General features: G+C 46.3%; 12 protein-coding genes across 12 annotated transcripts; 5 read left to right on the forward strand and 7 right to left on the reverse strand.

Annotated features, from left to right (window-relative positions):
• Positions 1-748: 748 nt before the first annotated feature.
• T069G_07751 (alpha/beta hydrolase fold domain-containing protein) lies at positions 749-2,027 on the reverse strand (the record flags this gene model as incomplete). Its single annotated transcript, XM_056174961.1, has 4 exons — positions 749-1,175; positions 1,239-1,419; positions 1,472-1,674; positions 1,756-2,027. 4 exons carry the CDS (start codon positions 2,025-2,027, stop codon positions 749-751), a joined length of 1,083 nt encoding a protein of 360 aa, XP_056025910.1.
• Positions 2,028-2,827: 800 nt separating this feature from the next.
• Positions 2,828-4,960, reverse strand: T069G_07752 (amino acid permease domain-containing protein; the record flags this gene model as incomplete). The annotated part of the gene is made up of 4 exons (XM_056174962.1): positions 2,828-3,896; positions 3,970-4,179; positions 4,290-4,497; positions 4,561-4,960. The coding sequence occupies 4 exons, from the start codon at positions 4,958-4,960 to the stop codon at positions 2,828-2,830; spliced, it is 1,887 nt and encodes a 628-aa protein (XP_056025911.1).
• Positions 4,961-5,837: 877 nt separating this feature from the next.
• Positions 5,838-7,096, reverse strand: T069G_07753 (uncharacterized protein; the record flags this gene model as incomplete). The annotated part of the gene is made up of 2 exons (XM_056174963.1): positions 5,838-6,687; positions 6,762-7,096. 2 exons carry the CDS (start codon positions 7,094-7,096, stop codon positions 5,838-5,840), a joined length of 1,185 nt encoding a protein of 394 aa, XP_056025912.1.
• Positions 7,097-8,888: 1,792 nt separating this feature from the next.
• Positions 8,889-10,086, reverse strand: T069G_07754 (zinc-binding dehydrogenase domain-containing protein; the record flags this gene model as incomplete). Its single annotated transcript, XM_056174964.1, has 5 exons — positions 8,889-9,515; positions 9,578-9,669; positions 9,735-9,769; positions 9,821-10,001; positions 10,074-10,086. 5 exons carry the CDS (start codon positions 10,084-10,086, stop codon positions 8,889-8,891), a joined length of 948 nt encoding a protein of 315 aa, XP_056025913.1.
• Positions 10,087-11,387: 1,301 nt separating this feature from the next.
• T069G_07755 (major facilitator superfamily domain-containing protein) lies at positions 11,388-13,397 on the forward strand (the record flags this gene model as incomplete). Its single annotated transcript, XM_056174965.1, has 6 exons — positions 11,388-11,713; positions 11,762-11,920; positions 12,004-12,226; positions 12,282-12,616; positions 12,680-13,079; positions 13,140-13,397. The coding sequence occupies 6 exons, from the start codon at positions 11,388-11,390 to the stop codon at positions 13,395-13,397; spliced, it is 1,701 nt and encodes a 566-aa protein (XP_056025914.1).
• A 313-nt stretch (positions 13,398-13,710) lies between these two features.
• Positions 13,711-14,716, forward strand: T069G_07756 (nmrA-like family domain-containing protein; the record flags this gene model as incomplete). Its single annotated transcript, XM_056174966.1, has 2 exons — positions 13,711-14,300; positions 14,365-14,716. The coding sequence occupies 2 exons, from the start codon at positions 13,711-13,713 to the stop codon at positions 14,714-14,716; spliced, it is 942 nt and encodes a 313-aa protein (XP_056025915.1).
• An 811-nt stretch (positions 14,717-15,527) lies between these two features.
• Positions 15,528-15,887, reverse strand: T069G_07757 (uncharacterized protein; the record flags this gene model as incomplete). The annotated part of the gene is made up of 1 exon (XM_056174967.1): positions 15,528-15,887. One exon carries the CDS (start codon positions 15,885-15,887, stop codon positions 15,528-15,530), a length of 360 nt encoding a protein of 119 aa, XP_056025916.1.
• Positions 15,888-16,410: 523 nt separating this feature from the next.
• On the reverse strand, positions 16,411-16,968 carry T069G_07758 (uncharacterized protein; the record flags this gene model as incomplete). The annotated part of the gene is made up of 1 exon (XM_056174968.1): positions 16,411-16,968. The coding sequence occupies one exon, from the start codon at positions 16,966-16,968 to the stop codon at positions 16,411-16,413; it is 558 nt and encodes a 185-aa protein (XP_056025917.1).
• Positions 16,969-18,335: 1,367 nt separating this feature from the next.
• T069G_07759 (FAD binding domain-containing protein) lies at positions 18,336-19,567 on the forward strand (the record flags this gene model as incomplete). Its single annotated transcript, XM_056174969.1, has 2 exons — positions 18,336-18,830; positions 18,896-19,567. 2 exons carry the CDS (start codon positions 18,336-18,338, stop codon positions 19,565-19,567), a joined length of 1,167 nt encoding a protein of 388 aa, XP_056025918.1.
• Positions 19,568-21,384: 1,817 nt separating this feature from the next.
• T069G_07760 (sugar transporter domain-containing protein) lies at positions 21,385-23,230 on the forward strand (the record flags this gene model as incomplete). Its single annotated transcript, XM_056174970.1, has 5 exons — positions 21,385-21,463; positions 21,543-22,049; positions 22,119-22,389; positions 22,481-22,757; positions 22,856-23,230. The coding sequence occupies 5 exons, from the start codon at positions 21,385-21,387 to the stop codon at positions 23,228-23,230; spliced, it is 1,509 nt and encodes a 502-aa protein (XP_056025919.1).
• A 632-nt stretch (positions 23,231-23,862) lies between these two features.
• T069G_07761 (aldolase/RraA domain-containing protein) lies at positions 23,863-24,743 on the forward strand (the record flags this gene model as incomplete). The annotated part of the gene is made up of 4 exons (XM_056174971.1): positions 23,863-23,928; positions 23,985-24,155; positions 24,226-24,396; positions 24,459-24,743. 4 exons carry the CDS (start codon positions 23,863-23,865, stop codon positions 24,741-24,743), a joined length of 693 nt encoding a protein of 230 aa, XP_056025920.1.
• An 847-nt stretch (positions 24,744-25,590) lies between these two features.
• Positions 25,591-27,249, reverse strand: T069G_07762 (fungal zn(2)-Cys(6) binuclear cluster domain-containing protein; the record flags this gene model as incomplete). The annotated part of the gene is made up of 6 exons (XM_056174972.1): positions 25,591-25,661; positions 25,751-25,811; positions 25,879-25,939; positions 26,126-26,731; positions 26,784-26,990; positions 27,056-27,249. The coding sequence occupies 6 exons, from the start codon at positions 27,247-27,249 to the stop codon at positions 25,591-25,593; spliced, it is 1,200 nt and encodes a 399-aa protein (XP_056025921.1).
• Between the last annotated feature and the right edge of the window lie 333 nt (positions 27,250-27,582).

The raw sequence follows: 27,582 nt of genomic DNA on the forward strand, positions 1-27,582 counted from the left end.
ATACCCCAGTAGGCGGATTGCTCAACCTGCCGAACATCCTAGTTTTCGCTATACCCGGCATTAACCGGATAGATAGCGGGTTCTGACTCCGTCTTTCACATTCAAAAGGCCCTACAACCCCCGCTTCAGATCTTCGCTAGTATGCGCGATCCATACCCTGTATGTTCCTCTTCTGCTGCCGTTATCGCAAGAATGATTCTTAAAATAGCTGATGATAGACCATTGGCCGGATAACAGATGCAGCAAGAAAATTGGCATTCAAGCATTGGCGGTAAACAACGCGATAATGCATGCTTTTAGACAATATCAGCAATTAACTGGTGCGATGCCCAGGAATTTGTCTTACATTGCCAGCTCCAATCGTAATCATATTCAACGGTGAACAAGGATTTTTGTGGCGAGTTGATGATCTGGATGAAAATACCATCGCAGCCGCATCCTATAACATGTGCTTAAAATAGAATCTGTTCACTTAGCCTTTTCACGTTGAGGCTCTCCTTATGGATTCGAAGAGCCCACCGGGAGCATGTACATGATGCTGCCTTGCCTAGGCCTCCATTATGTAGCAGCGTAGATCTTGAGAAGGGGCTCTAAAAGATTGGCGAAGGACCCAAGAGTTTTGTAGCTGAATAGCAGAATTAATAATACTATAGACTACTACGTTGGCATTATCTAGGGGTATATACTGCATATAGAATGATGATAACTGTCAAGCAGTCTCCCCTTTCTCAACCCAATATATCGACTCTCATGTTAGACTGCCTTTGACATCCTTGAAGATCTTCTCGAGTGTTTCAATGGATTCCATAACGCTGTCATGGTCAGTATCAGCGACAGTAGCTGAGCTGAAGTCAACGACGTCGTCAAATGTATTCTCTTGCCATCCCCAGCATTCTTCAACGTACTTCTGACCCTCTTTACCAATCATGACATCGTTTTCGGCAAAGTATGCCCTCACTTTTAGCTTCGCGTGGCCTTGAGAATTTGCGTCCAGCTGTTGTTTTTGCCTCTCAGCGCTCACCAATGCTTTTACAAAGACATTGTAGTCATCACACTCTCCCCACGACGATCCGTCGCCTTTTCTCAAGCACTGAAGTGCCTCGTCATTGGCACCAGTGGTGTCTCCCTCGAAAATCTTCTTCATACGCATTGGCCCTAGTTCCAGCTGTACATCCCTTGGCAAGTCGTAGTCGGTCGCTAGCTTTTTCCTGTTTATTTCCTGGAAAGAAAGCTCTTGCCCGTCACCACCGCCGATAGAAGAGATAGACGAAGAGAGAAAACTGCTAGCCTTTGTAAAAATAGTCCCACTTGTGGCGAATGCAGGTGTAATGCGGTTCATGACACTAATGGCTGGTGTCGGGATATATTGAGCCATCTGCCATAATGTAAGTTTGGATTGCGCTGGATCAACCCACGGCGCTGATAATCTGTAAGTAAAGGCTACCTGAGAGAGTCAACATCTTGTACTCACCCATTAATGCAACAAAAGGCCGCTCAGGATGTAGCATATCCCGGTAATGATGCAAGGTATTAAGCAAGTACATCACCCCAAATGAATGCGAAACTAAGGCGATATGCTCGATATCTAAATGTGCCAATAGAGGGGGTACGACTTCAATCCACGTCGAAAGCCGCTGCGAAAGCGGCACGCGGGTTGAAAGGCCCATTCCAGGTCTATGCGCACGAGGCAGAGAGACGTTAGCATTCCTAGCCCAACTGCGTTGAATAATAAATTGTAATGAGACCCATTTTCACCTATCGACTACCACAACTCTCACTCCAAATTTACGCGCGACTGGATCTAGAAGTCCTCCGATATATCTGGACCCAAACATGCCGGGGATGAAGAGCACAGTTGGCGTACTGCGACTCGCAGTCGGAGATTCGGGCTTAAATCCCAGGTCAGCATAGCAAACAGTGATGGAGTCGCGGTTTGCGGTTCTGGGAAGAATGAACTCTTGGCTGAAGCGAGGATCCGAGATGTAGCTGAGCGCCTGATCGTGCGCTGAAACTGTAACGGGATCCATGCCGCCCGTAGCAATCAGAGCGATTCTGTGATGAAAAATATTGTTGATATCCAGTCGCGAACGAATCTAATAGCAAGATGAAGGCTCTAGGTCGAGCGAGAAGCCCCCTTCGAAAATAACTCAACTGGAGGTACTCCAAAGTGATGAAGGATTGGATGCGCCGTGATATCGGCTACTCGTGCCGACGACGCGAAGCTCAGTTGTGTCATGTCCATCTCCTCAGCGAATCATGGCGCACCAACTTAGCGCGCCAATTCCATGTGTGTTGGTTGGTTTGGTTACACACATGAGTGTGTATCGCCTAGGATGGATTACAACGATGAGATGGAAGTTCAGTGTATATGCATTGCAGCAAAGTCGTATGGTTAACGGCTCAGGCCGTGTATCAAGTAAATAATAGCTCTACTTGGCATATAGAGTTGAGGCGCACGCGGAGTGGATAACTTCTGAATCAATTGTCCCTTGTAGAAGGATCGTGTGAAGGAATCGCCGTATCCACTCGCGATGCGCAACCGAGGTAAACAATCTAGACCTGCTCCCTACTTTTAAAGAAACATCGATATAACATAATTGCACCATCGAAGTAGCTTCCTATGGTGATAATATAATACGGGTATTCAATTGCGGAGTGGCCAAGGGGCGTCGGCCCCGAAATAGAGGGCAGGCAACATCAACATGACCAGGTACGGAGTACTTCAGACAAATAAACTTGGATGCGCTGACGGGTAAGGTATCATACGATATGATTGCTTCATATTCTATTTATGCATGTACGTAAATGTTTCTCGCAATCGTTGTGCTCAACAGAGTGTCCTGTAAATCCTCTTCCACAAGGGCCATGTACGGCGCAGCTCCTCCTCCTCTGCCGAAACATGGGACTGTACTCTCGAAAAGCTTCTCCCAGTGTGGATGTCCATAGATGCTATGCTAACAATTTGTGTTCTGAACCACAATTTATGTCCAATATAGAACAGAATGACGATTGGGACGGCCAACATCTTGAGGAAGAAGTTTCTGGCAGTGATAGTGGGCTGATCCGTGGGACTGGTTGGCACTGGAGATATGGCAACCCAAAACTGGGAAGCCAGCACCAGTATATTGCCAACCAATCCTAGGATAGAGCCTAGAACACCGGCCTGTGAAACAAATGGTAGGTGATTTACCGAGTAGCCTGCGGCTGCCCAAGCTCTCCGGAATCGAATATGACAGAGGCAAATGCTGCCCCAAGTAAACAGACTGGACAAACCACAAATAGCGAAAAGCCAATCGAAGATTTCTGAATGAATCTTAACATTGACTAAGTAGGCCAGAAGGCCTAGAGAAGAGGCGAAAAGAATCGCGACTAAGGGTCGCCCCTTGCGATCAACGTAGGAAAATATGGCCGGCGCGTGCGACTGCTCAGCCAAGGAGGCCAGCGTTCTCGAAGATCCGAATATGGCAGAGTTTCCCACACTCAACACTGCAATCATAATAACAGCATTCATAACGCTGGGTAAAATTGTTGAGCCAGCGCTCTCGACGGCAATAACAAACGGGCTAGCAACCGCATCGACAGAGCTTTGGCCTCCAAGAAGACGAGGCTCGTTGTACGGAACCAACAGAGTCACCAACAGCAGTGATACAATGTAAAAAATGCCAATTCTCCAGAACACTTGTTTGATAGCGCTTGGAAGGGACTTCCTTGGGTTCGCAGTCTCAGCCGCAGCCAGTCCGATGATTTCGGTACCGACAAACGAAAACGAAGATGTGGCTAAGACGCTGCAGAAGCCTTTGAAGCCGTTGTGTGTTGGGCCAGGATCTGTCCAATAATGCCCGCCAATGTAACCACTGGTTGGCGGTCCTCCGATATTGATAACTACCCCCAGGAGTCTAGAGTGTTCATCTTGACGTTAGCAGGAGAACCATGAAATCATGCTAGGATCAAACAGCAGGTAGCTCTTACATGAAGCCCACAATGGCAGTTACTTTAACTGTGGAGAAGATAAATTCTGCCTCGCCATATCCTTTGATTCCCATCAGATTTATGCCGACGATTGCGAGTAGAAAGATGGTTACGAAGATGGATGGGTTAAGAGATGCATTCCAATATTGGATGGCCAAAGCCCCAGAAATCATCTCAACAGGTAGAGCGACAAGCCATTGTAAAGCATAACTGCCGCCTGCATTAGCAATAGCTCCGCTATCAAGCGATGTAAAATGCGCCTTTACAGGAAATCGTATGTTATGATTGAATGCAGGCTTGGGGGGTTTTTCTTCACTTACTTCCAACCCATAGCGAAACCCCATGATGGGTCCAGAAACCGACTGGAAAATGCAGAAAACGAACCGGCAACTGGAAATGCGGTTACCAATTCACCCATACTTTGCATGGTGCAAAATTGTATAGCACCAGTAACAAGGTAGCCAAGCAGTAAGGAAGCTGGGCCGCTTTGGTAGAGAGCCACGCCCGATGCCACGAAAAGACCCGTCCCTAAACTCTGCTGTTAGGTCACTGCCATTGTTCTCAGCTGAACTGTTGGAAATGTAACTATACCGACGGAGCCTCCAATGGCAATCATTTGCAGATGGCGGCCCTTGAGGTCTCGCGCAAGTGCAGAATTGGCTGTCCGGACATTGGCAGCACGAAGGTCATAGAAGCGGCCACCAGCTTGTCCCATGTCGGGGAGATCATCGTTGACATGATAGCCATGGTTGCCGGTCATGGGAAGACCTCCAGGGACTCGACGAAAGCTGTCAACAAATCGGCGGCCCATTGACTTCTTGCGAGAAGTCCTAGGTCGTGAATTGGTTGTAATGGAATACGACGTTGCTACTGCGAACTGGCTTTGGGATTTGCTGGGCGACAAGTCGCTCATTTCGACCACTTCAAAATCCCTGGTGTATGTGATGCCATTTTTGATGGATTTTGGCTTTTCTGGCTCGTTGGATGCCATGTTTAGTTGCGGGAGGCCCTTCTACGCCCATTTACAAAAGTGCAAAAGGCATGTAAAAAAAGACGTCGATCCAGTTCGTTCGGAAAATTAAGTATGCATGGAATCATCCTTCGTGGCCAGGATGGAAGGGCTGTGGAAGGCCATTGGAAGGCACGCAATGCGAGACGCAGCTAGTGGCGCTCTTTCAGGGTGATAATCTCATTTCCTTTTCAAATCCTTCTTGGCACTCCAACTGCCTTGAAATGGTAAGCTCCTTCCGGTGATCATACGAAGAGCCCTATTGCGATTTGCTGATACGAGTACCATGCACACCGCGCCGTTGAAGAGTTTCATGCGCGCATCAATAGCCTCACGCCACAGCGTTTTGCTGGAGCCGAGGTCTCAAACGCCATTTTAGCACGCGCTAGATAAGAGTGGTTCGTTCATGACAGCAACAGTCTAGAAGAAGTCTTGGAGTTGCTGCCCCTGCATACTAACCATGTGGCTGAGTGTGTGGGGATACAAGTTGGGCTCCGCAAACCTGGGGTTGAGAGATAAGGATTGTCACTTGGCAGGATTCCATCTGAAACATGACTAACAGATTCGAAAAACGATGCCTTGACAGGTTCGTCGAAGATTCTATGGCATAATGGAATCAGCATGCACTAGCTGGTTGTGGATGTACGCAAGCGAAATGCATGGAGGCTCACGAACCACAAACCGCCGCGACGTTTTCTCTCCTTGTGTTAACTAAAACTGGCAAAGAAAAGGGGTTATGGCATGTGAGGGTGTGACGGGCGTTCAAACTATTAGTCGATTGCCTACTGTGGCTGGGAACTGGCTTGAAGATTTGCAGGCGCTAAGAAGAAATGTACAGAGATATTATTGGTAAAAGCATCTATCTGCGGCGGAGGCTAGTCCTTCCAGCGGGCACCAGGCGTTCTGGGGATCGAGGAGTGTCAAGGCCCAAGACCGCGGCAGGCTGTGGTGATCCGTGGTCCGGCTGGATCAGCGAGTCATGGCTCTGCGTTGGACTAACTCCACCACCACTGGCCGATTGAGAGTTTGCTGAAGATTGGAATGCGGTATCGGCCTGTTTATCGTCCTGCCATCCATTGTCCTCCGACTTGGCCCGGTCCTCATTTTCAGCTTCATACCAATCGCTTCTTACAGCCCCTTGGCCTTGGGGCCGGGAAGTCGTCCCGCTGCTGTTGTAGCCTGGCCGAAACTTGGTCTTTCTAGCTCCGCTGTCTCTAAGAAAAGAGCCCAGAGCTACCAGATTCGCCACTGCGGTTGCCGCAAGCAATTCTATGGATGCCCACATAGATCGGACCACCTGGTCCCCATGCTGCTTGATGGTCTCGGGTATTCTGTAAATCGTGATGCCAACAGTTAAGAACCCAAAGCAGAAGAGCATAGCAAGCAAGACCTTGCGTCGTGTAGGAATGCGTGTAGAGACGATGATTGGGATCGGGAATATGATGAGTACGGCGTCAATGACTGCGCTGCAAACTCCCATTGTGAAGAGCTGTGCCACTCCTTGTCGACATTGAGGTCCTGGGTCCGGAATGATTTGCCAGTAGTGAGAGATTGGTCGACACTCAGCCAAAGTGCTCACTAGGATGGCAAAAAACGATGCTGCAAGCATGCCTCGCAAAACATTGATGAGTCTGGTGTAGACTTTCTTCGAGGAAGCGCCAGCTAGCCTGTTGAGAAACTCCAGCGTGGTGAATTTGAGTGTCCATATTCTGTTCAAGATCAATTAGCGTCCGTTGCAAGATCATGAATAACACAGATGTAAACTTTTCCAAGGCAAACGTACGTGGCAGCATTGAATATTCTTCCAGCAAGCACAACTTTGCTCGCAATGACCCTGTGATCGATCTCCTTGGATGATAGCGTCAAACCGTCGAGCTGAATATTGTTTGTGCCATATAACAGAACGACGTGAGTGCACGCAATGCGGAGATATAATGGCAACAATGCCAATGCCGTAATCTTGTCCTCGATGAAGAGCTTTTCCACTCGAATGTATCGTCCCGAGAGACGTAGCAGGATGAGACAGGTGCAAAAGAGCGTTATCCACCAGGCAACGAGCAATGTGGGTTTCGCATCGCTGAACGGCCTTTCTGGCGGTGCCGATGAGTAGAGAGCCATATTTGAGCCCTACATGAACACGACTGAAGAGTGGCACAAGCTACGATCTTGTGAAGATATCTCTTGGGTGATGACGCTTTAAGCAGCAAAGGAGATGTTACGCCATGAACTCGAGACAAAACTTAACGAAAGGCAATGCATAACACTAGCAAATTGATGTGTACATAGTTACACGCCTATCCAATGGTAAGTATGCAGGCTATGAACTGATAACGAGAATAAAATGGGCTAGTTACCACATCGAGGCCGATTGGCACATACCTTGGCAGCCCCTGGCGTGACAACTATTGAACTAATCTGGCTCCCCTTAGAGGGCTGAACTTGTCTCGCCTCCGTCTCAATGTAATCCGGCTTCGCTCGTCCCGGCCGGCCGGCTGTGGCCTACCTACCTGTAGGAGCTGTGGCGTTTGGAGAAGTTGGGCGATCGGAAATTGCTGCTGTGCTTTGGCCAAGCATTCGCGGCCGCTCCTGTTGCGCCACCCAATCTAGCGCCATGGCTTCCAATCCATGATTGACGCGGTGAATCCAGTATGAAGAACTACTTGGCGCTAGGCTAGGGGTTTGGGGTTTGGGCAGAGGTCGCGTACGACGGTACGAGGCATCTTGGCCGCATTTGTAGCATGTGAAGCGTGTCTAGTGCAGCGATGACCTGACAGGATTACAAGGAAGTGAGTTCAGCTTGCCAAGCATGTGTGGATGCCGTGCATCCTACCGAGATACCCCAATAGCCCACACGACTGGGCAAAATGGCTCTCGTTTTCTTCGCATCATCCTCATTAAGTTAATGAGGCTACGCATTATATAGTGATACCACGAATACACCAGCATAGATACGAGTACTTGTAAGCGTGCGGACACTACAGTAAAACCTCAACTTGTAAAAGTAAATGGACATGTGTGTGCTGTGTGCATCTTTTCTCCATGTGAGCGCCAAAGTAGCTTATCAATAAACGGGCATAGGCTACCTCCGCTCCCAAGTTGTCCATCTGCACCGGAATGCTCCGCAAGACATAGTGAGCTACCTTATTTTGAGGAAAGTTCGGCTTCCATGCAGCATTCTAACGAAAGCACGCGACATATCGCGAACTGTTAGCGGGGAAAACGCCCGACATGGACTGCTTAGCTCTGACACCGCATGTGCAACGGGAAATAACATGGCTGCCTAGTCATATTACCCTATGGTATTTCGTTAGCAAAATGCAATTCTCTGTATTGCAGGTTACGCTGTTACCTATTTTGTAGTAACTTCGGATGCTAGACGGCCTCGCTTCTCACTCTTGAACACTACCGAAATAGCTACTGTTTGCTGCACAAGACGCTAAATGTATTACTCTGGTTCTCTCCCCAGGGGCCGCGGCATGAGTCGTAATAAGGATTCTAAAACCCCACTCCCTATCATCATTCCCGTTTGGCTGATTAGGCCAACCCCCACTCATATCAATCACTTAAACGCTCATTCGTGAGTATCGCTATCGCATTCATCTCCTTGATCAGCCCATTAGAGATAAGGGACACAAACAATCGTTAAGTCATTTATTGAATCCCAGTATCTCCAGCATGAAAGGATGACACTGAGTCAAGAATCTTGTAGTTTCAACGGGAAGTTGGGCGAGAGGTGTGGAAATACACTGAGCTCAATGGAGTCAGTAGCATACGCTGCCATGATATAGTAGAGTTCACAAACGAATCATTGTATACAATAATAAGTCGCAATTGGTACACACTAGTCTATAGAATTTAAAAAAGAAAAAAGAAAAAAAGATACATTGTCTCCAAGTCTCTCATCCATTCATTAGTTAATCGTACAAATAATCTTTCCCATAATCTTGTTTGTCTCCATCAGCTTGTGCGCATCGATGATTTTTTCCCAAGGCAAAACCTTTTCGATGTAGACTTTGAACTGCCCAGATTGGAACTGTGGAAGGGCCTCTGATACAAAAGTATCTCTCAGTTTGCGCTGAAATTCTTCGTCTCGGCTTCTCAGAGTTGAGCCTTCGTATCTGACTCTTTTGAAGGCTAGCAGTCCCATGTCAAATTCCTTTTTAAAGGTAAATCCGCTCATTAATCCGATCAAGACAATTCTTGCATCTTTGGCAGCAATCTTGAGATTCTCGGCGAAGACATCAGGACCAATTAGATCAGCAATTATGTCAACACCTTTGCTATTAGTTGCCTTCATCACTTGGTCAACCCAATTTGGATCGGTCGTGTTGAAAGCCGCAGTAGCTCCCAGAGTATTAACGCAGAAGTCGCATTTTTCGTCGGATCGTGCTGTTGCATAAACGGCTGAGGCCCCAGCGCTGAGGGCAAGCTGGATGCCACTGATAGAAACTCCAGAAGCTCCAGCATGCCAGAGAACAGATTTGCCACGTGTAAATTCTCCGATCTTATACATCACTTTTGTTGCGGTAAGCCACGTCTATGTACTGTCAGCATCCAACCAGGGTAAGCTTGAATTTTAGATAACCTGCTGAGACTTACTTCGGGAATACCCGCAGCCTCTTCCCATGACAAATGCGGCGGCTTGTGGATTAGCATATGAGTTGAGATAGTAATGTACTCGGCATAGGCTCCTGAATAATAGCCGTTAGTTAGCGAGCCTAGTTTTGAGAATGTTCTCTTGGAACCGTCGTCATACCTCCGTATGCCAAAGCGAACACTTCGTCGCCAACACTAAAGGAAGATTCGCTATTTTCTCCTAGTCCCTCTATGATGCCTGAAAACTCCAATCCCATAATTTTACCGACCCAGGGAGGGACAGGATATTCTCCGTCGCGCTGCATAATATCTGCGCGGTTGATTCCGAATGCTTTGACTTTTACCAGCGCCTGGCCTTCTTTGGGCGCCGGCTTTGGGATTTCTGTCATATAAAGGGATTCTGCTGGGCCAACATCGCCCCGGATATCTTGTAATAGACTGAAGTTAGAATAGGAACTGCAGGTAATGATTCTAGATCTTTGAGAAGGTTGAGTCTTACCAATTGCTCTCATTGTGTTAGACATGATGTTAATCTTTTAAATTCAGAAAGTGTCAATTGCTTTTTTTGAATGCTCACAAGTTGTGGAATAGACTCATTGATGCTGGATCTACTAGACTTTATATTAACATTTCTCTACCTGCAAGTACAGCCTATGTGTTGCGGATTGAAAATCATGAGTGGGACGCATTTCTCTTAACGCCTAAAGGAATCTTCATGGCCTTTCGGGGAAATCGGCTGTTTCGGTATCTCGGGCGACCACATGCGACACACGCGCGACACACACTGGCCTAGCTTCCTTGGGTGAATCAGCAACCAAAGCAAAGTCAAAGCAATACAGTCGAATTACTAAGACGAAGTGCCACGCGTAGTTAACATTTTATTAGCAACATAAGAAGTTGCGCACTGCTCCAATAGGACAGACTCAAAATACACGTCGTCGAATCTGAATGTGCTTTGCCACTAGGTCCTGGAATAATCTCAACGTATCAATTGCACAAAGATTACGAAATGTTCATACAGAACATCCTAGTTCGAACAGTGTTTCTGAGATGCAGGAGAAAACCATGTGTTAGGGCAAAACTTCGTAAAGACGCTTCATCTGTAGCGCCACATGTAAAATGAATACGAATCAAAGTTATTGGCATTCGGCATCTCCAATAACGAAGGAAGTCCCAAAGTAGATGCCCTTACTAAGGATTGGCGGACTGGAATTGCGCAACTCGGTCATCCGCGAACGCTGTTCGAAGACTGCCGGGCAGCCATGTTATTAATTCTCACACACCACAGCCAACATATTCCATTTACAGTAAACACCAAAAAGGAATCTTCTGTTTCTGGTAACTCACGTAACGAGCATTTTGCCAATTGCAGCAACGAAAATCTCTTTAGCTGATTTGGGCATTTACCATCCCCATTTGAGGTACAGAGTTCTGACAATTTGCTTTGATTGACGTCAATCCGAGGATCCGAGGCCCCGAAAGCGAATCACCGAGCCACCGAAATGTGCAGCTCTGCTTAGAAATTTCACAGATTTCGAAATAGAACAAGCAAGTCACTGCTTCACAGGTTCTAGAGTTAATGTTAATCAGATTTGTTTGAAAAGATGTTTCGTTTAGGCACGATACTACGTAGAGATAATTGAAAGCTTTTTCTATATGTATTGTGCTTCCACTAACTTGGCAATTAAATAAATGTGCCTGACTGTGCACAATCAACATACGACAACGTTTAATCGCTGCATTAACAACTAGGAGAAGATACATCACCGGTCCAAGAAAAAAAAAAAACAAAGAATTAATAGCTATATCGACAATGAGCATTGATCCCAAGTCGACCGAAGCCGATGACAATGAGCAGCAACGTCAGTCTAAATCGGAACAGCAATCTAGTGGAAACGATGTTCTTGTCAGTGATGCAGAACGGGATGAAATAACTTTGAGCCGTGCACGAACAATCGAAAGCCAACACAGCCTTACCGTAGGAGTGCCGTTGGTAGGCAGAGAGGACGCATCACCTCTGCCACCGAGGGGAGCCGGAAAACCTTACCCTCCAGATCTCTTGGAGAAAGATAGCTACATCGTGGAGTTTGACGGCGCTGATGATCCCATTCATCCGCAAAATTGGCCTATGAAGACAAAGTCAGTACTCAGAGGGGAACAGACAGATCAGCAGTCTAACATAAACAGGGCTATAATTACTGCGATATTGTCTATCACTACATTTATCACGACCTTCGCCAGTGGTATATACGCGCCCGCCATTTCGACAATAGCAGCAGACTATAAAGTTGCTCTAGAAGTTGCCACACTCGGCGTCACACTTTATGTCCTGGGGTTTTCGGCAGGGTAAGCCAAGTTCTGATCTAATATGACGTTTTTCGGAGCAACCACCACTCTCGTCTACGAGACCTTATCTCACTCTACTATAGACCGGTGTTATGGGGGCCACTCTCTGAAATCAAGGGGCGTCGGCTGCCTCTCGTCGTTGCCGCCTTCGGGACTGCGATTTTCCACTTCGCCGTAGCAGTTTCCAAAGATCTTCAAAGCATCATGATCAGCCGCTTCTTTGCAGGCTTTTTTGGAACTAGTCCTCTTGCCGTGGGCGGTGCTGTGTTTGTGGATTTGTTTGACAACAAGACTCGCGGCATTGCAGTAAGATCTCCCATGCAGCTCCCCGGCCTTTTTTTTTTTGCTAAATCACTCCTAGGTTACAATTTTCACACTGTCTGTTTTCATTGGCCCCATGTTCTCACCATTCATCGGAGGCTTCATTGTCACGAGCCATCTTGGCTGGCGGTGGACTCAGTATCTTTCGGGCATCCTCGCGTCTGCAGCAGCTGTGGCAAACTTTGTCTTTGTTCACGAGACTTACCCGCCAATTATTTTGGCTCGAAAGGCAGCTGAGTTGCGTCGGAGAACACAGAACTGGGCTATTCACGCCAAGCAAGAGGAAACCGAGGTCAACTTTCGCGAAATGGTTGAACGCAATTTTATCCGACCGCTTCACATGCTTGTCGTCGAGCCCATCGTCTTGCTGATCAGGTATATCAACACTACTTATGCCATCACTCCCAACTACAGTTACTAACTCTTTGGTTCATGTAGTATTTATTCTGCATTTATTTATGGACTACTATATTTGTTTCTCACTGCATATCCGATCATTTTCCAAGGAGTTTATGGCATGAGGCCGGGTATCAGCGGTCTCCCCGAGTTGGGCGCCGTACTTGGTTGCATTATAACAGGCATCATAATGGTTTTGAGAGCACCAATCTATAGGCGCAAACTTGAAGCAAACAACAATATGCCCGTGCCAGAATGGCGACTGCCTGAAGCTATGGTTGGAGCGGTTCTCTTCGCTGGTGGCATGTTTTGGCTCGGTTGGTCTGGCTATCGAAAAGAAGTTCACTGGATTGTTCCAACAATCGGTGGTGTTGTGACGGGGCTCGGCATCTCAATGGTTTTTCTTCAGGCGTTCAATTATCTTATTGACGCTTACCTGATGGTATGTGTCTGCTCCTCATCAATGTTCAATGTCTACGTTCATTACTGACGTAACGAGTAGCTTGCGGCTTCAGCTCTAGCAGCTAATACCTTTCTACGATCGCTATTTGGTGCTATATTTCCTCTTTTCGCCTCTTATATGTTTAAAGGGATGGGTATACAATGGGCAATGACATTGTTGGGGTGTGTCGCGGCTCTGCTGGCGCCTGTGCCTGTCATTTTCTACATCAAGGGCGCACAGATCCGAAAAGTGAGCAAATACACGCCCAAGCTCCCACCTCCAGCGGCCACTTCGAAGCCTGGAAAGGAAGAGGTTTAAGATTACGGACGAGAATAAAGGAGATTGTGGTATTATGAAGGGTTTTTATGAAGTAGACTAAGTCTAGAGCTGACACGCATACGGCGGTTTGATTTGGAGTAAATTGCTGGATTTTGGCGTGCAAAGGCGTCATTTGTTCTCTGGAGATGCGCCCTTGGGATGCCCTTGGGGCTTTACCCCTCATCTCGATGCCGAAGACAGCCGCCAAACGATAAATTACTGACTCAAACCAGAAAATATCAGAAGGGAACTTGCGAAATTGTTCCTCTTTACCTGCAGCGGTTTATAATCAATACTAATTGCAATTGCCATCATGGCGTCCTTCAAACCTTTGCACATTCTGGCCTTTGGCGCTACTGGCAACATTGGGAAACACATCGTCAACCAACTCATTCGCGCTACGCCCCCATTCCCCAGAATCTCAATCTTCACCTCTCCAAATACAGTGGCAACCAAGCCCGAGCTCTTGAGCCAGTGGAAAGATGCAGGCGTATCGGTTATTGTTGGTGACATCACCAAAGCGGAAGACGTGAAGAGAGCGTATGACGGGGTTGATACTGCCATCAGCTGCCTGGGCCGAGGGGCTTTGGAGCATCAATTTGAGCTCATCCGGTTGGCGGACGAATCAGACTCTGTCCGCTGGTTCTTCCCATCGGAATACGGCACGGATCCGGATCATGACCCTAGCAGTGCTTTCGAAAAACCTCATCAATTCAAGCGGAGGGTGCGCAAGACATTCGCCGAGGAAGTGAAGAATTTGAAACCTACATACTTAGTTGTGGGACCATACATTGAGATGTGGGTTGACGGCGACGAGACATTCGGCGGGTTTGACATCAAGAATAAAAAGGCAGCTCTCCTTGGAGATGGAGAGCAACCCATTGGATTTACAGCTATGGAAGAGTAAGTCACAGCTATTGAAGACGACTGACAATTGTCAATAGAGCTAATGATGAGATTTGGATAGTGTCGGTAAAGGATTGGTAGCAGCGCTACAGCGCCCAGAGGTATCAGTTGGTAAGGTGCTCAAAATCGCCTCGTTTACAAAGTCACCCAATCAGATCCTGGCCGAATATGAAAAGCAGCTTGGATACAAACTTGATACCAAGTATGTCCCTCTAGATGATGTTAAGAGCCTCGAGAAGAAGTTCTGGGACGAGGGTAATCCACGTGCCGTTGTTGGCACGCTGCGACGGATTTGGGCCACAGGCGGAGCGGTTTACGATAAGCTGGACAATGAGGCACTTGGATTGGATAAAGGTCAACTGCAGTCCCTCAAAGAGGCAGTGCGAAACCGTATTCAGGGTAAACCATTTTAGGAGAAACGAAGTTGGATAGGGACTGCCAGTGTGATGCAACGCGTTGACCTCTATATAGGTAAAGTAGTCTTGGAGCTACTGCACCAGTGTTATATCCCAGGCGCAATCTCTAAAACCAGACTTCGAGTTCATAATTACAAAAAGAAGCATGTTACGGCGAGATAATATCCATCCTTGCTACATACATCCAATTGTCGTAATTCTCCCATTGAGCAGACTGCAACGACCGGTTTTTCATACGAACTAATACCCCATCGTTGCCTGTTCTTAAAGGCCTGGCAAGGCCCCAAAAACCAACAGAATGACTCAAGTATCCACCTAATTTTAATCTACACTAAACTATATATGGCAGGGGAAAGTCACTTTCAAAGACGGGATACGTAGAATATAGGTAGTCCCAGCGGTGCATTTTAGGTATCACATCTATTGGTGATACCTAGCTCTCTAGCATTGATGCAAGTTAATGGCTAACCGTACACACTTGGCGTGGAACACTGTGCTGTATGCTCTTCTGGTTATCCAACATTTCTCGATTCCCAGCGAAATCTCAATCGTTCTGGAGAGTGAAGGCTGGGAGCGCTGCGATAAATGCCAATAAGATGGATTTGCCATGTTGTGAACAGGATGAATCGACCTTTGATAGGTTAATATTCTTTTTACTGTTACATGTATTCCTCACCCACGGTCACTTGGTCCCCATAAGGCTATTCTACGTAGCATTGGTGTAGAAGTCTGTCTTGACACAATTTATATTTTAACTTCCCCTATCTATTCTTGATCCCATTTACCATCTTGAATTGTATGTGTAGATTCAAGCCTGTTTCTTTTCCTTCTCTGAAGGGCCATTCCACCAACGATAAATGCCCTTGCACCAGACCCAAGTCTCAATTGTGCCGAAAATGCTCAAGACAACAATGACAAAGACCTTTACATTTCTACTCATCCCCAGACCTTCAAAGCTAAAGGACGGGAGCTCTTCATTTTTCTGCTCCTTGTTGTTAAGACGAGTATAACCAGAAAAGTTTCGAAGAGTGCTGAGCTCATGGTTGATGGTCTGGAGCTTTCGATTCCTTTGCCAGACGTTGAAAGTGGCAGACATGTTGCGTATCTTCGTGATGTGCAGCATTCGAACGGCGGAACCGATACTGCTCGAGGTGGGCACTGGCTTCATTTTGACGGCCAGTCTCATAGATGTAATTATTCGAAAATGATGTTTTAATTAATGACAGATTTCAACTTAAGAGAAAATCTTAATTTGAAGAAGAGATAATTGCAGAAAGCAGAGCTCAGCTGAGTATTTATAAATCAAGACGGAGTCGGGAGGCTGATAGTGCCCGCTATGAGCAATTTCCCCCGGCACTGTGCGTGGACAAGATGAGTGAAACCAAGCAAGCAGTAGCGTGTAAATTAAATCCACGGGATCCCGTGTACCTATTTGCCGCCCTCTCTTGAGAGATTGAGGTAAACTGGCGTTACGGTAAATAACTTTGTTGAAAGCTGAGTAGCTAATCTCTTCAGTATTATAAATGAAATGAATCTTCCTGCTTTCTACACTTGGGTTATCAACCTGACCGATTGGTAGTTGCATCGATGATTTGCTGATTGATCCGCCGGCTCGTATTCTGCCATAAGCATCGTGTCACATAAGACCGTTTCTATAACCTCCTACCCCAGGGTCGCAACATTGGACCAGTCTAGCAATGAGTAGACGACGAGTCCGTCGCATGTTTGCAGAAATCATAACCATCATACCACTGAGCATATCCAACATACTCAATGGAATATCCAGTGAACATAGCCCCAGCAATATATCTCCCGCAATGTGCCGTGATTGTTGCCAGCGCTTGGCCGTATTGATCAGGAGAAATGTCAGTCCACACGCCTGGATCTGTATAAGGTACGCACACGAAAGCGACGACGTTCCCACGAATGGAGTAGTACGACGTGCCTTCATAGATGTGTGCTCCAGGAAGCTGCGTCTTGAGATCTGCTACAGCTGCATCGCAATTGCCGGGGTCCAGATTAAATCCGCAGCCACAGTAAATGTCTTGATCACGAGGTTCAAGAGCCCTTGGTGCTACACTAGCCAGGTCATGCTTGATCTTTGAAGGACTGGAAATCTTTGTATGGACAGTTGTGCCGTCTTCACCAGTAGAGACTGCATAGACGCCGTCGGGGGTACCAGATGGAATAGTAAAGGCTCGCGCTAAAGCGGCAAGACTAAGAGCCGCAGTAATCTTGAAAGAGTACATTGTAGGATAAGGCGTTAAAGACTTGCTAGTAAAATTCGTTCCGAAGAATCATCTAGAGATCTTGAGAAATGGAAATCGATATCGGTGGGAATTGTAGCTATTCATGTATGTGCGGAAAGACTCTAATATAGATTTACCCATGTATATAGATACCTCACTGACCAAGCTAGAGCACGAAGGAATACCCTACTATTCCCTTCAGTGTAGCAAACGAGCAGTGTACAAAAAATACGCTCCAGCTTTAATATTAGGTAATGATACGACATTTAATACGACACCCACCGGAGTGCCCTCTCCCATACTTATTTGCTGACATTCTTTGAACACAGCTGACATTCTCGGTATCGCCATTTAGCCTATTAGAGTTTTTATAATCTTATTGGCTAAGTTATAGTATAAAGGGAAAACCCGCTGCCACCCTGGATGTAGCAAAAGGATTACGCTCCAGCGGACGCTCGCACACCCACTTGCCAATATATTGTGACTGCTGACTTGGAGTTCTAGTTTATATAACCCACTCCATGTAATAGTATTCAAAGTTAGGAAATCGCCCAGCAGGAAGTAGAGGCTCTAGCCAAACACCACTGAGTGCTATTATGTTGAGTAAAGACAGCGATTAAATAAAATCAAGAACATTAAAATACAGTGTATTTATTTAGTGGGATAACTAGTATTGTTGACTTATGAAATGAATAAATGAGTCATAGAAACTCTTTCAACCAGTTGCATTATCTAGCAGATGCATCGATCTTTCGCTCTGTTAAGCTGGCATGCAGACAAAGCTCCAGATAAATGTTTCTTCTGGCGCTCAACTCGGCAGTTTGAGTGCGAAGATTGACCACTGTAAGCACCAACTTGTCGGTTGAATGCTATTCGCGCCCCCAGCGCCCCGTCCCATGCTAGCCTTTTCCTCCAGGCATCGGGAGCCATGCCTCTCATTGCTATTTTATGATGTCTGGCAAAGGTTGACTATGACTTTACATAAGGAGAAGCAATGCGGAAAATTTAGATACTAATTACGCTTAGTACTATATGAAATGTGCAAAATTCGACACGGCTCCGTAGTTTAGCAACTGAACTCCGACCGGTTGCTTTACCCGAGAGATCTCGGTCCCGAAGTTGCATCCACAATTGTTTTTCGGGCCCAGGCTAAAGCTGTGCATCCCGCCAGCAGCTATTTGGCACAATAACGAACGAACTCTGGTCCCGAGAGATTACGAATGGCTTTACTATTAAGCTTGTTGAAGAATCTATATAAAGGGTGAATCACTTGAAACTTCAAGAAAGATTTTCGTATGTATCTCTTAGCAACGCATTCAAACAGTTTAACATTTGCTTACCTAAATCCACCATTACGAGCGTCATCCATGGCTCCTACTATTGCCATTGTCGGTGCCGGGCCTTGTGGCTTGACTCTGGCGCGTCTTTTGGAGTGCAGAGGCATCGACTATGTCGTTTATGAGCGTGACAAATCCGAAGTCTCCAATCGCAGAGGAGGGAGCCTTGACATTCACACACAGACAGGACAGCTTGCGTTGAAAGAAGCAGGGCTTTTTGATGAGTTCAAGAAGCATGCTAGATACGAAGATATGTCTTTCACAATTGCCAATCAGCAGGGAGAAAGGGTTTTCCGGAAAAATGCTGGCCAAGGGCGCGATGCGCCTGAAATCGATCGCATCTTGCTACGCCAAATTTTGTTAGACTCAATCCCGAAGGAAAAGGTTCGCTGGAATCACGTTCTTAAGAGCGTCACACTGGAGCAAGACGGGCATCATATTCTTCAATTCACAAACGGATCATCAGCTTCCGGATTCAAGCTTGTGGTTGGTGCAGATGGCGCATGGAGCAAAGTGCGACCTTCGGTAAGACGTTGAACCTGTTCCTCCTTCTGACTTCTCACATTAACGGAGCTAACTGCGAGTGACAGATTACACCAGTAAAGCCACAATATTCGGGTAACCACTATATAGAGTCAAGAATAAATCCCGAAAGCCCTCACTATCCAACCATGGTCTCAAAAATCGGCGCGGGCAGTTTCATGTGTTTAGGTTCTTCGAAAGAGATCGTCACCCAACGTCAGGGCAACGGATCGTACAGAATTTATCTTGGAGTTACAGTACCCGAAGATTTTGTTCGAGGTGGCACCGTCAATCTGGAGGATACAGAATCAACCCGGCGTCTATTTCTTTCTTCGGAATACTTTGGGAATTGGGCAGAAGAGCTAAAAGACCTGATTCGATACTCGGAAGACTTCCGCAGCTGGCCCCTTTACTACATGGATCCAGAGACTCTGAGATGGGACTCTGTTCCTGGTTTAACATTGGTAGGAGATGCTGCTCATGTAGCAGTCCCAAATGGTGAAGGGGTCAACTGTGCCATGGCAGATGCGCTCTCTCTGGCCTCAAAAATTGCAACATATGGTACAGATGCCTTGAACCGCGCCGTTGCGGAATATGAGGAAGATATGTTTCGTCGTGGAGTCGAGCATATAAAGGATGGTCTACAAATGGCGACCCTGATACGGCACAAAGATGGCCCCGATGCACTCATATCTTTTTTCAAGACCGCAATGGAAAATGCAGCTCAACGCTCTAGTTAAATAAGAGAGAGCTATTAAATGAGGGGGGGTGGTTAGTTCACGGAAGGGGTTATAAATAGGGGGTTACATCAACTAATTAGCTTAGCAGTTACATTCTCATCGTTCGACTCTCTTTTAGATAGATATTTAGATAGCTTTTAGACTAGAATAATAACAATATCGTTGATAGCTAATTTCACACAACATGCCATTCGATAAATTGTACAATAGATTCAGCCACTTGTTTCAAGATGTTCTATCATGTTTCAGCTCAATCTTTTGCTGCCCTCTAGTTCATATCTCTGCATATAATCTCTACTTGTGGCATGTCCACCTGTTAATGCCAGGTTTGTACACTGCGATAGAGAAAAGGTATCTTCGCCGTATCTTATAGCATTTTATCTTCTGCGTGAGCTTCCTAAACCAAGAACTTCAGACGCCTTTCTAAGCTCGCATTCTATTGCCACTATTCATCATTCGTCCATCAGAACTTTTGTCGTCAAACTTAGATGCGGATGTCTTGATTTCAGCTCCAGTGTATACGAACTAAAATGTGGCCAAATCAGGGGTTAAAAATGACTAGCTATTGGCACACAAAACTAGTAGATAAAGGAAAATCCAATCAAACTCGCTGAATCGGAAAAAGCCATGATGCAACAGCCGTGGTGACCTACTAACCTGGCTACTGCTGACTCGTTGCTTTCATTCTGCCTTCGTGCATAATAAGAGCGAGATCATCAGGGGCTGATTTGTGGGCACTTTTGATGCATAGGATACTTTTTAGTTTATGATAGCAAAATAACATATACTCATGTTCAGTGCGTATAAGCCAATGCTTTAAACGATCATGATACAGCCTTAAGCTTTTTCGATATTAAAAAATTCTAGCATCGGAGGGTTATCCGCGTAGTACACTGGCCTTTCAGATGCGGTCATCGAACTGTAATTTCCTTTCTTGACGATATATCCCAATCACTATTATTCCAACTCCACGTCATGTCAACAAGTTAATTTGTCCTAGACGTAAACCACGTGTTTACCCCATGCATGCGGTATCGGTTCCCAGCATCTGGTGTTGTGCGGCTAAAAGGGAAAATATTACCAATGTGTTCAAGTGGGTGGTGGATTCTCCATTCTCTTCGGCAATGATGTGCAATATTGCCGGCGACGTAGTTACCATTGGCTCACTACCTAGAGTTACAACCGTCGGAAGCGTGCGAGGTTTCATTGCTATTGAATCTCATTGTCCTAATAAATCTGGCACACATATCTATTGCAATATGTACTGCTGTCATTACAATACAAATATGAGAGCAGCGTACGACTCTTGCGTTAAGAAATAGAGAGGCTCGACTAGTGCCGAAGACTAGTTCAATACTCCCAAGATTCTTGAAATCGGATACTAAAGACTTGAAGAGAGCCAGCCACACGGCTGAATTGTCCCAAATATAGCCGGGCATTGCATAATGATTGGCCCGGAATAATTCCCCTAAGCAGTGCCGGTGCTGGAGTTCAATCACTTGACAGTTCATTAACCAGGAACCAGGATCGGTCCTTCACCGAACCGACACCTGAATGAAGGACCTGGCTCTTTTAGAAGAAAAAAACATCAGCAGTAAATAATATCCATGCTGGTGCTACTGCTTCCCCACGATTTCTCCACACGAAATCAATCTACCCCGCGTTTCTTTTATTTAAATGCTACCCCAGATTCCGTAGAGACGAGTGTCGAGCATGCCAAGATACCCAGGATAGGATTCCGAACCATAGGATTTTCACTCTATATTCTGACATCCCCGTGCTTTTGGTTTAACTACGTCGCCTTAAAGGACGTCAAGATGGTGTACCTTAACCTGAGAGGCAAGAAACTGTTAGCTGGAATAACAATTTCCAGTGGTTTAGGTTTCATTCTGTTCGGTATGGACCTCCACCATGGAAGGGATCTCATCTCAGCGCAGTTCTTTTTCTTGTCTAACAATTTCTCTTGCTGGTATAGGCTATGATAATGGTGTTATCGGCGGTCTGCTTACTGCTCCCGACTTTGAATCAACATTTAATCTCGACTCTACACTTCAGGGAGTGGTTACTTCATTATTCGAGCTAGGATGTTTCTTTGGGTCCCTTGTCACAGCCGTTGCAGGTGGTCGACTGGGCCGTCGGACTCTCGCACATCTTGGCACATTATCCATTACCATTGGTGCTCTTCTTCAGGCCTCTAGCTTTTCTGTTGGTCAGTTGATGGTCGGGCGCATCGTCGCTGGTATTGGTCTTGGCCTTATATCTAGCAACATAGCTATCTGGCAATCAGAGACTGCTCCAGCAAACGTGCGTGGCACGTTAGTCGCGTGCTCATTGAGTTTCCTCATTGTCGGCCAACTTTTAGCGAATTTAATCGATTATGGCATGAATAGCTATTCTGGTCCGGTCACATGGCGATTCCCAATTGCCTTCCAGGCGGTTCTAGCACTTCTCATGAGTGCGCTTCTATTCTTCATGCCTGAATGTAAGCTATCCACCTGCGATATCCTGCTTTATTGTATCATCAACGGGGCTAACGCTAAACAATCCGCAGCTCCTCGATACCTTATAATGAAAGATCGCATTGAAGAGACTGTCGAAGTCCTTCAGGCGCTCAAAGATACCAATGATAGGGAGACTGTTGCCGCTGAGATTGCAGAGATCAAGGAGGCCCTTTTACTAGAACTCAACTCTCAGAAAAGCTGGACGGATCTTTTCAAGAATGACAAGGTCAAATCACGCCGCCGCGTTATTATTGCTTGCGTTGTCAACTTGATGCAAGACCTGAGTGGAAGTACTCCGATAGCCTATTACACTACTTTCATGTGAGTCGAACGTATCTACATAGACTGAACACGACATGGGCGTCGGCGCATCACCAGCAGCACATCCGCTAACACATTTTAATCTACACAGCTTTCAGAATTCCGTTGGCTTCTCTCGGCATTTGTCCTTGCTCATGTCCATCTTCCTGCAGCTGTGGTTCCTTTTGGCGTCAACACTTACTTGGTGGCTGATTGAGCGTGTTGGGCGTCGGAGATTATTTATGCTCTCAGCTTGCTGTATGGGCATGGTCATGGCAGTTGTTGCAGCGATGCTGGCTGTCAATACCCGTACTTCTGGAATTGTAGCTGTCGTCATGATCTTTGCGTATCAGGCATTTTTCACATGGGGATTTATGGGTGGTGTTTGGGTAAGTTATGACAAGATTCTGACATTTTCTCTGATACCTTAACCCCTGCACCATGTGGTGGAAATTATGATCAATGCGCTGATATCGGTTCATTTTAGGTCTATGGGCCAGAAATATTACCTCTCGAGTATCGATCCAAAGGAATGGGCCTTGCCACCGCCACCCTTTGGCTATTTTCTTTCGTGATGGTTGAGATTGTCCCTTCAAGCATATCCAACATCGGATGGAAAACATACATCATATTTGCAGTGTTCAACTTTTCCTTTATTCCCATCATCTACTTATTCTTCCCAGAGACTAAAGGCCTCAGTCTTGAGTTGGTCGACCTTGCTTTCATGGACGATTCAATGTCTCCGGTCAAGCGTGCCAAGGAGCTGCACAAGATGATTGCATCTGGCGAAGAATTGACTCTCAGAACTGAGGTGGGTGGAAAGGACGTTGATATCGTGCATATAGAGGAAAAGACGGCATAAATAGGTAGCCTAGGACGGGCCACTCCAGTCTAAGATACCATATGACACATGGCACTTACCATAAGCTATACATTATTGTTACAGAACCAATAAACCAAAGATATGATTACCACTTATGGCGAAAGTAGTCAATGAATACGGCAATTCCCATGAATAGAATAAGTCTCCTACTATTGAGGAAGACTCAGTTCGAGATACGAAGTACAAACTTATACTATAGTAAAATGTTGCACGATTCAGTATACAAAGACTAGCCTCTACACTTACAGTTCTCCAAAGTTGCCAAAGTTGCCGATTGATCCCCGAAAGCTACCGATTGTTTCATCAGCTATGGAAAGATTCACTCTGGGGTAGTGTTACTTACCCCGTATTCTTTTGCTTCGTTTGTTCCAGCGGCGCTATAGTTCCTGCGGAGCTATTAGTCTACGCGCCAAACTAGAGAGAAGATGTCAGCTCACGGGAGGAATTCCGACATGACATGGTAACTAGGGCGGCGGCCGCCGTTGCTCCACTTCAGCTACCGTAATAAAAGACATCGCTATGTAATAGCAAGGTAAATGAATATGTTTTGATCTTTTGAGCTTCCATACTATGCTTACTCGCCTTCGATAATGCAATCACCATCTGTGACCATGGCACCAGATCCAGCCAATTCTAGACATTTAATCAAGGAGCTAGAAAAATACACATCGTGTGATGTCTGGCCCCCTTTAAGAGCAAAACATCAGCCACAAACCGCTAACAATGACACTAGGTTGCCGATGCTCTCTCGAAACTTGGTTATGCCCATGGTGGCTTCCTTAGTGATTTAACAATGTATTCGCCAACTATGCAAAGTGGCAAAACGAAGATAATTGGCGAGGCCTACACTGTACGATTTGCAGCTGTTAATCATAGAAACGACCCTCGTCCGCCAAATCATTTTGTAGGTCCTCTGCTGCTCTGTGGTCAACTCAAGGATTGTGCAATTAATACTAATAAACCGGTGTTGATAGATAGATACTGTTCCAAAGGATGCCATTCTATTCATATCAGTACCAGCGCATTTAATCAATAGTGTGTATGGCGGATTAATGTCAATGCGCGCGCAACTTCTGGGAGCAAAGGGTACAATTGTCGACGGTCGCGTCCGCGATTTACAAGAGCATCGTGATCTTGACTACCCGGTAAGCATGGGCAGTTTTTTATTCTTGTATTGGGAGGCTTCGAGCTAATATTGACTCTGTAGGTTTTTGCACGAGGAATCGGTACAAATGCAGCGGCAGAAGTCTGCTTTCCCTCTCAGATTAACGTCCCCGTGCGCCTCAACAGTGCTGGACAAGAAGCATGGATTAGACCTGCGGACATTCTCATTGGAGATCTCAATGGTGTTGTCTGTATACCAAAGGAAGCTCTGAAGAGTTGCCTCGAGATTTTACCAGATATTGTCAATGCTGATACAAAATGTGCCGAAGATATTCTCAAAGGCCAGTCGTTTGCGGAGGTTCTTCGAAAGCACAAAGGAAAGCTGTGAAAAGACCCAAGGATTTGAACCGAAATGATGCATGGGTATATAGAGATATAGGTATACAATTACTGTCTAATAAGGGAAAATGGATTCCCAATTCGGTATCAGAGTCTCCCAGCTCGACCAATCTGTAATATCTAATGCCATACTTGGAGTCTGAATGCCTCCATCGTCGTGTAAGGGTTCGAACGGGAAATTTTCAAGCCCCAAGGTGGTCATGAATTGGTCATTAGACAATGGTGGCGACATAGGTGTAAAATTTAATGGTTGGCTGTCCTGTGACAACGAATTGGAGAGGGCCTCAGAGTTGAAGGTAGCGGTGCCCTCTGCCATTGTGATGGATTCACCACCATCAAAAGTTTTTGCATGCATCGAATTCAGATGCGATGTCTCGGAAGTCCCCAAAGCAGCTGCGCTTTGCACATATCTGAGAGTTACCTGACCTATAGTATTAAAAACGGAGAGCGATCGCTTTGCGTGTGCCCAACCCAGCTCTGCCATTGTCGATAAGATGGAAGAACATACTCGGATGTTGTTTGGAAGTCTCTGTATCACTTCAGAAGCATCTTTTCTGCAACAAATTTGGGCACTGTATAACATTGTCAAGCCGCTCAGCAAAGCGCTATGAACGCTAAGCACGCTGTATTGCATCTTTCCGAGGCGCTGGAGACTGTCAAATATTTCGATTACTTTAATGGATGAGTCGCTGCAAATGCGCGCAGTTTCCATGGATAGCTTGGGAAACCTTGGGGATGGACGATAGAGTAGCATAATGGCAAGGTGATAAGAGACCTCGAGATGGGCAAAGAAAGACGCTTTACCGCTACTCAATGATGAGGTAGCCGCTTTCCATTCATTGAGATCCTTGTAAGTTCTGTCTCTCCACGCGTGTAGATTTGATGGCCACGGAATTCTGTCCGGGTCCTGCGAAATTCGGTAAAGGTGTAGCTTCATGTCGGTAATTATGATGGCAAGACGAGAAAGGTGTATTGAGCACGATATTGGCGACCAACTCTTTCTCTCTCTCAAATTAGCACCAAGCTCCGTAGTATCATCATCAAAATCTGATGGAAGCTTCCGTCGAAACAGTTAGTATGCTACAAACAATATCCAGTCTGAATAGACAATGTGAAATACGTACCGGCACGTCACAGGCTTCATTCCTGATCCCAAGTGGTCGTCCGAGAGCAGTGCCGACATTCCTATCGAGGCAATAGCAGCTCCAGAAAACCCTCTTTCGTATTTCCTCTTTTAAGATGGCTTCTTTTGGCAAGCTCTCTTGACGTGGGCCAACATCTCGATGGAGACCCAAGTCAATGCAACTTGCCATCAGTAGATAATTGATGAACCATATATTCGTATCCGACCGTGGATTGAAGAGTGCATACATTGCTAAAAGAAGATGATTTTGTGTTGTAACCAGAGAAACATTGTATAAAGCTCTGTCGCTATATTGCATTGCCGAGATGTAGTAATTCCCAGCGTCTGCTGCCATGCCAGATGTTTTGGAAAGGGTAGATGCACCGACGGCAAGCACCAGGAAAATTTGAAACCGAATATTAGCAGCATTCGCCCCAATCTCGGCCCTAGATTCGTCTTGGCCTTGACTTTTAGGGTTATATACTTCACGAAGGGAAGATAGGAAGGATGCCTTGTGTAGGAAGGGGTACTGCCACTGGACCTCGTCAAAGAAAGCTTCGGCAAGAATTGCAGCCTCGTGGAACGGGGGGAGAGGTACGGCATGGCATTCTGCCCGATATAATGCTTTGGCCTCAGCATCTAGCTTATCTGCGTCATGTATTTGCTGGTCCAATCTTAGCCCTGGACTGGCTAGTAGCTTTGCAAAAGAAAATCCACTTGAAGGTCCGAGATATTTCGGTTCTGAGGAGCCATTCAATGATACAAGAGCAATTACATGGGTAAGGAGTTCAGTATCTGATTGCGCTTGTCTTGATGGAGCCCACGGAGATGTTGCTGCTGTCGTCGCCAGCGGACTACATAATCGTTAATGTAATTGGAAGCAAAGACAAGAAATTGTCTACTTACCTTGATAAAGTCGAGTGGCCTCTTCCGGAATCTCCACGTTCCGGCAGCAGGGTATCTATGGCTGCGCCCTGACACACCTGTGGTGCAGAACTTGAAGAGCCGGCATCTTGGCGAACTGATGCGACAGTGGCTAGGTCTATGTCGGGACATCTGTTTGCAATGATGGCTTCCAATGACTTGACTTTTTGTTCCAATGAAACAACGTAGCTAAAAGTTCATCAGTGCGACAGATCCTGTTTGGGTCATCACAACACATGTAGGGGGCTGCTCACCTCCGAGGAATCTCCTTTTCTCGGTGTGGATCGATACATGGTTCCCCAGCTTTTTGGCAATTGGTACATGAGGGGAAAGACCCGTCACAGCGGATCTTACGATATCGACATCGTTGACAAGCGGCAAACACTTTCCGATTTCGGCGCCGAAGAGGTGTATTGTTGGACGACGATTCACGGTCGTTTGCAGACATGGAAGCCAAACCACAATAGTGATTGGTTGTATCAGACAATTGATGAGACTAGGGCTGTCACGCAGCTACGCTGTACATGTTCGGAAATTAATTGAAGACAAGATTCGAGGGTTCCGTTGACGGCGGTAGATCCGGTTCCGAAGGTCTTGGATGCGGCGAGCGCCGCGGGGCTAAAACTATAGAGGCTAGTTGCTCAATAGTGTTGATGTTCTAGGTAATGTAAACGGAGAACGCCGCACCACCGAGAGACTACAGAGTCCTGCTTATTCGGGTATTCTACAAAAGGCATCTATGAAACCTTCTCGATATCTTTGAGACAACCAATGTGAAGGG

Source organism: Trichoderma breve, chromosome 5 (genome assembly GCF_028502605.1).
Source record: "Trichoderma breve strain T069 chromosome 5, whole genome shotgun sequence".
Classification (NCBI taxonomy): Eukaryota; Fungi; Ascomycota; class Sordariomycetes; order Hypocreales; family Hypocreaceae; genus Trichoderma; species Trichoderma breve.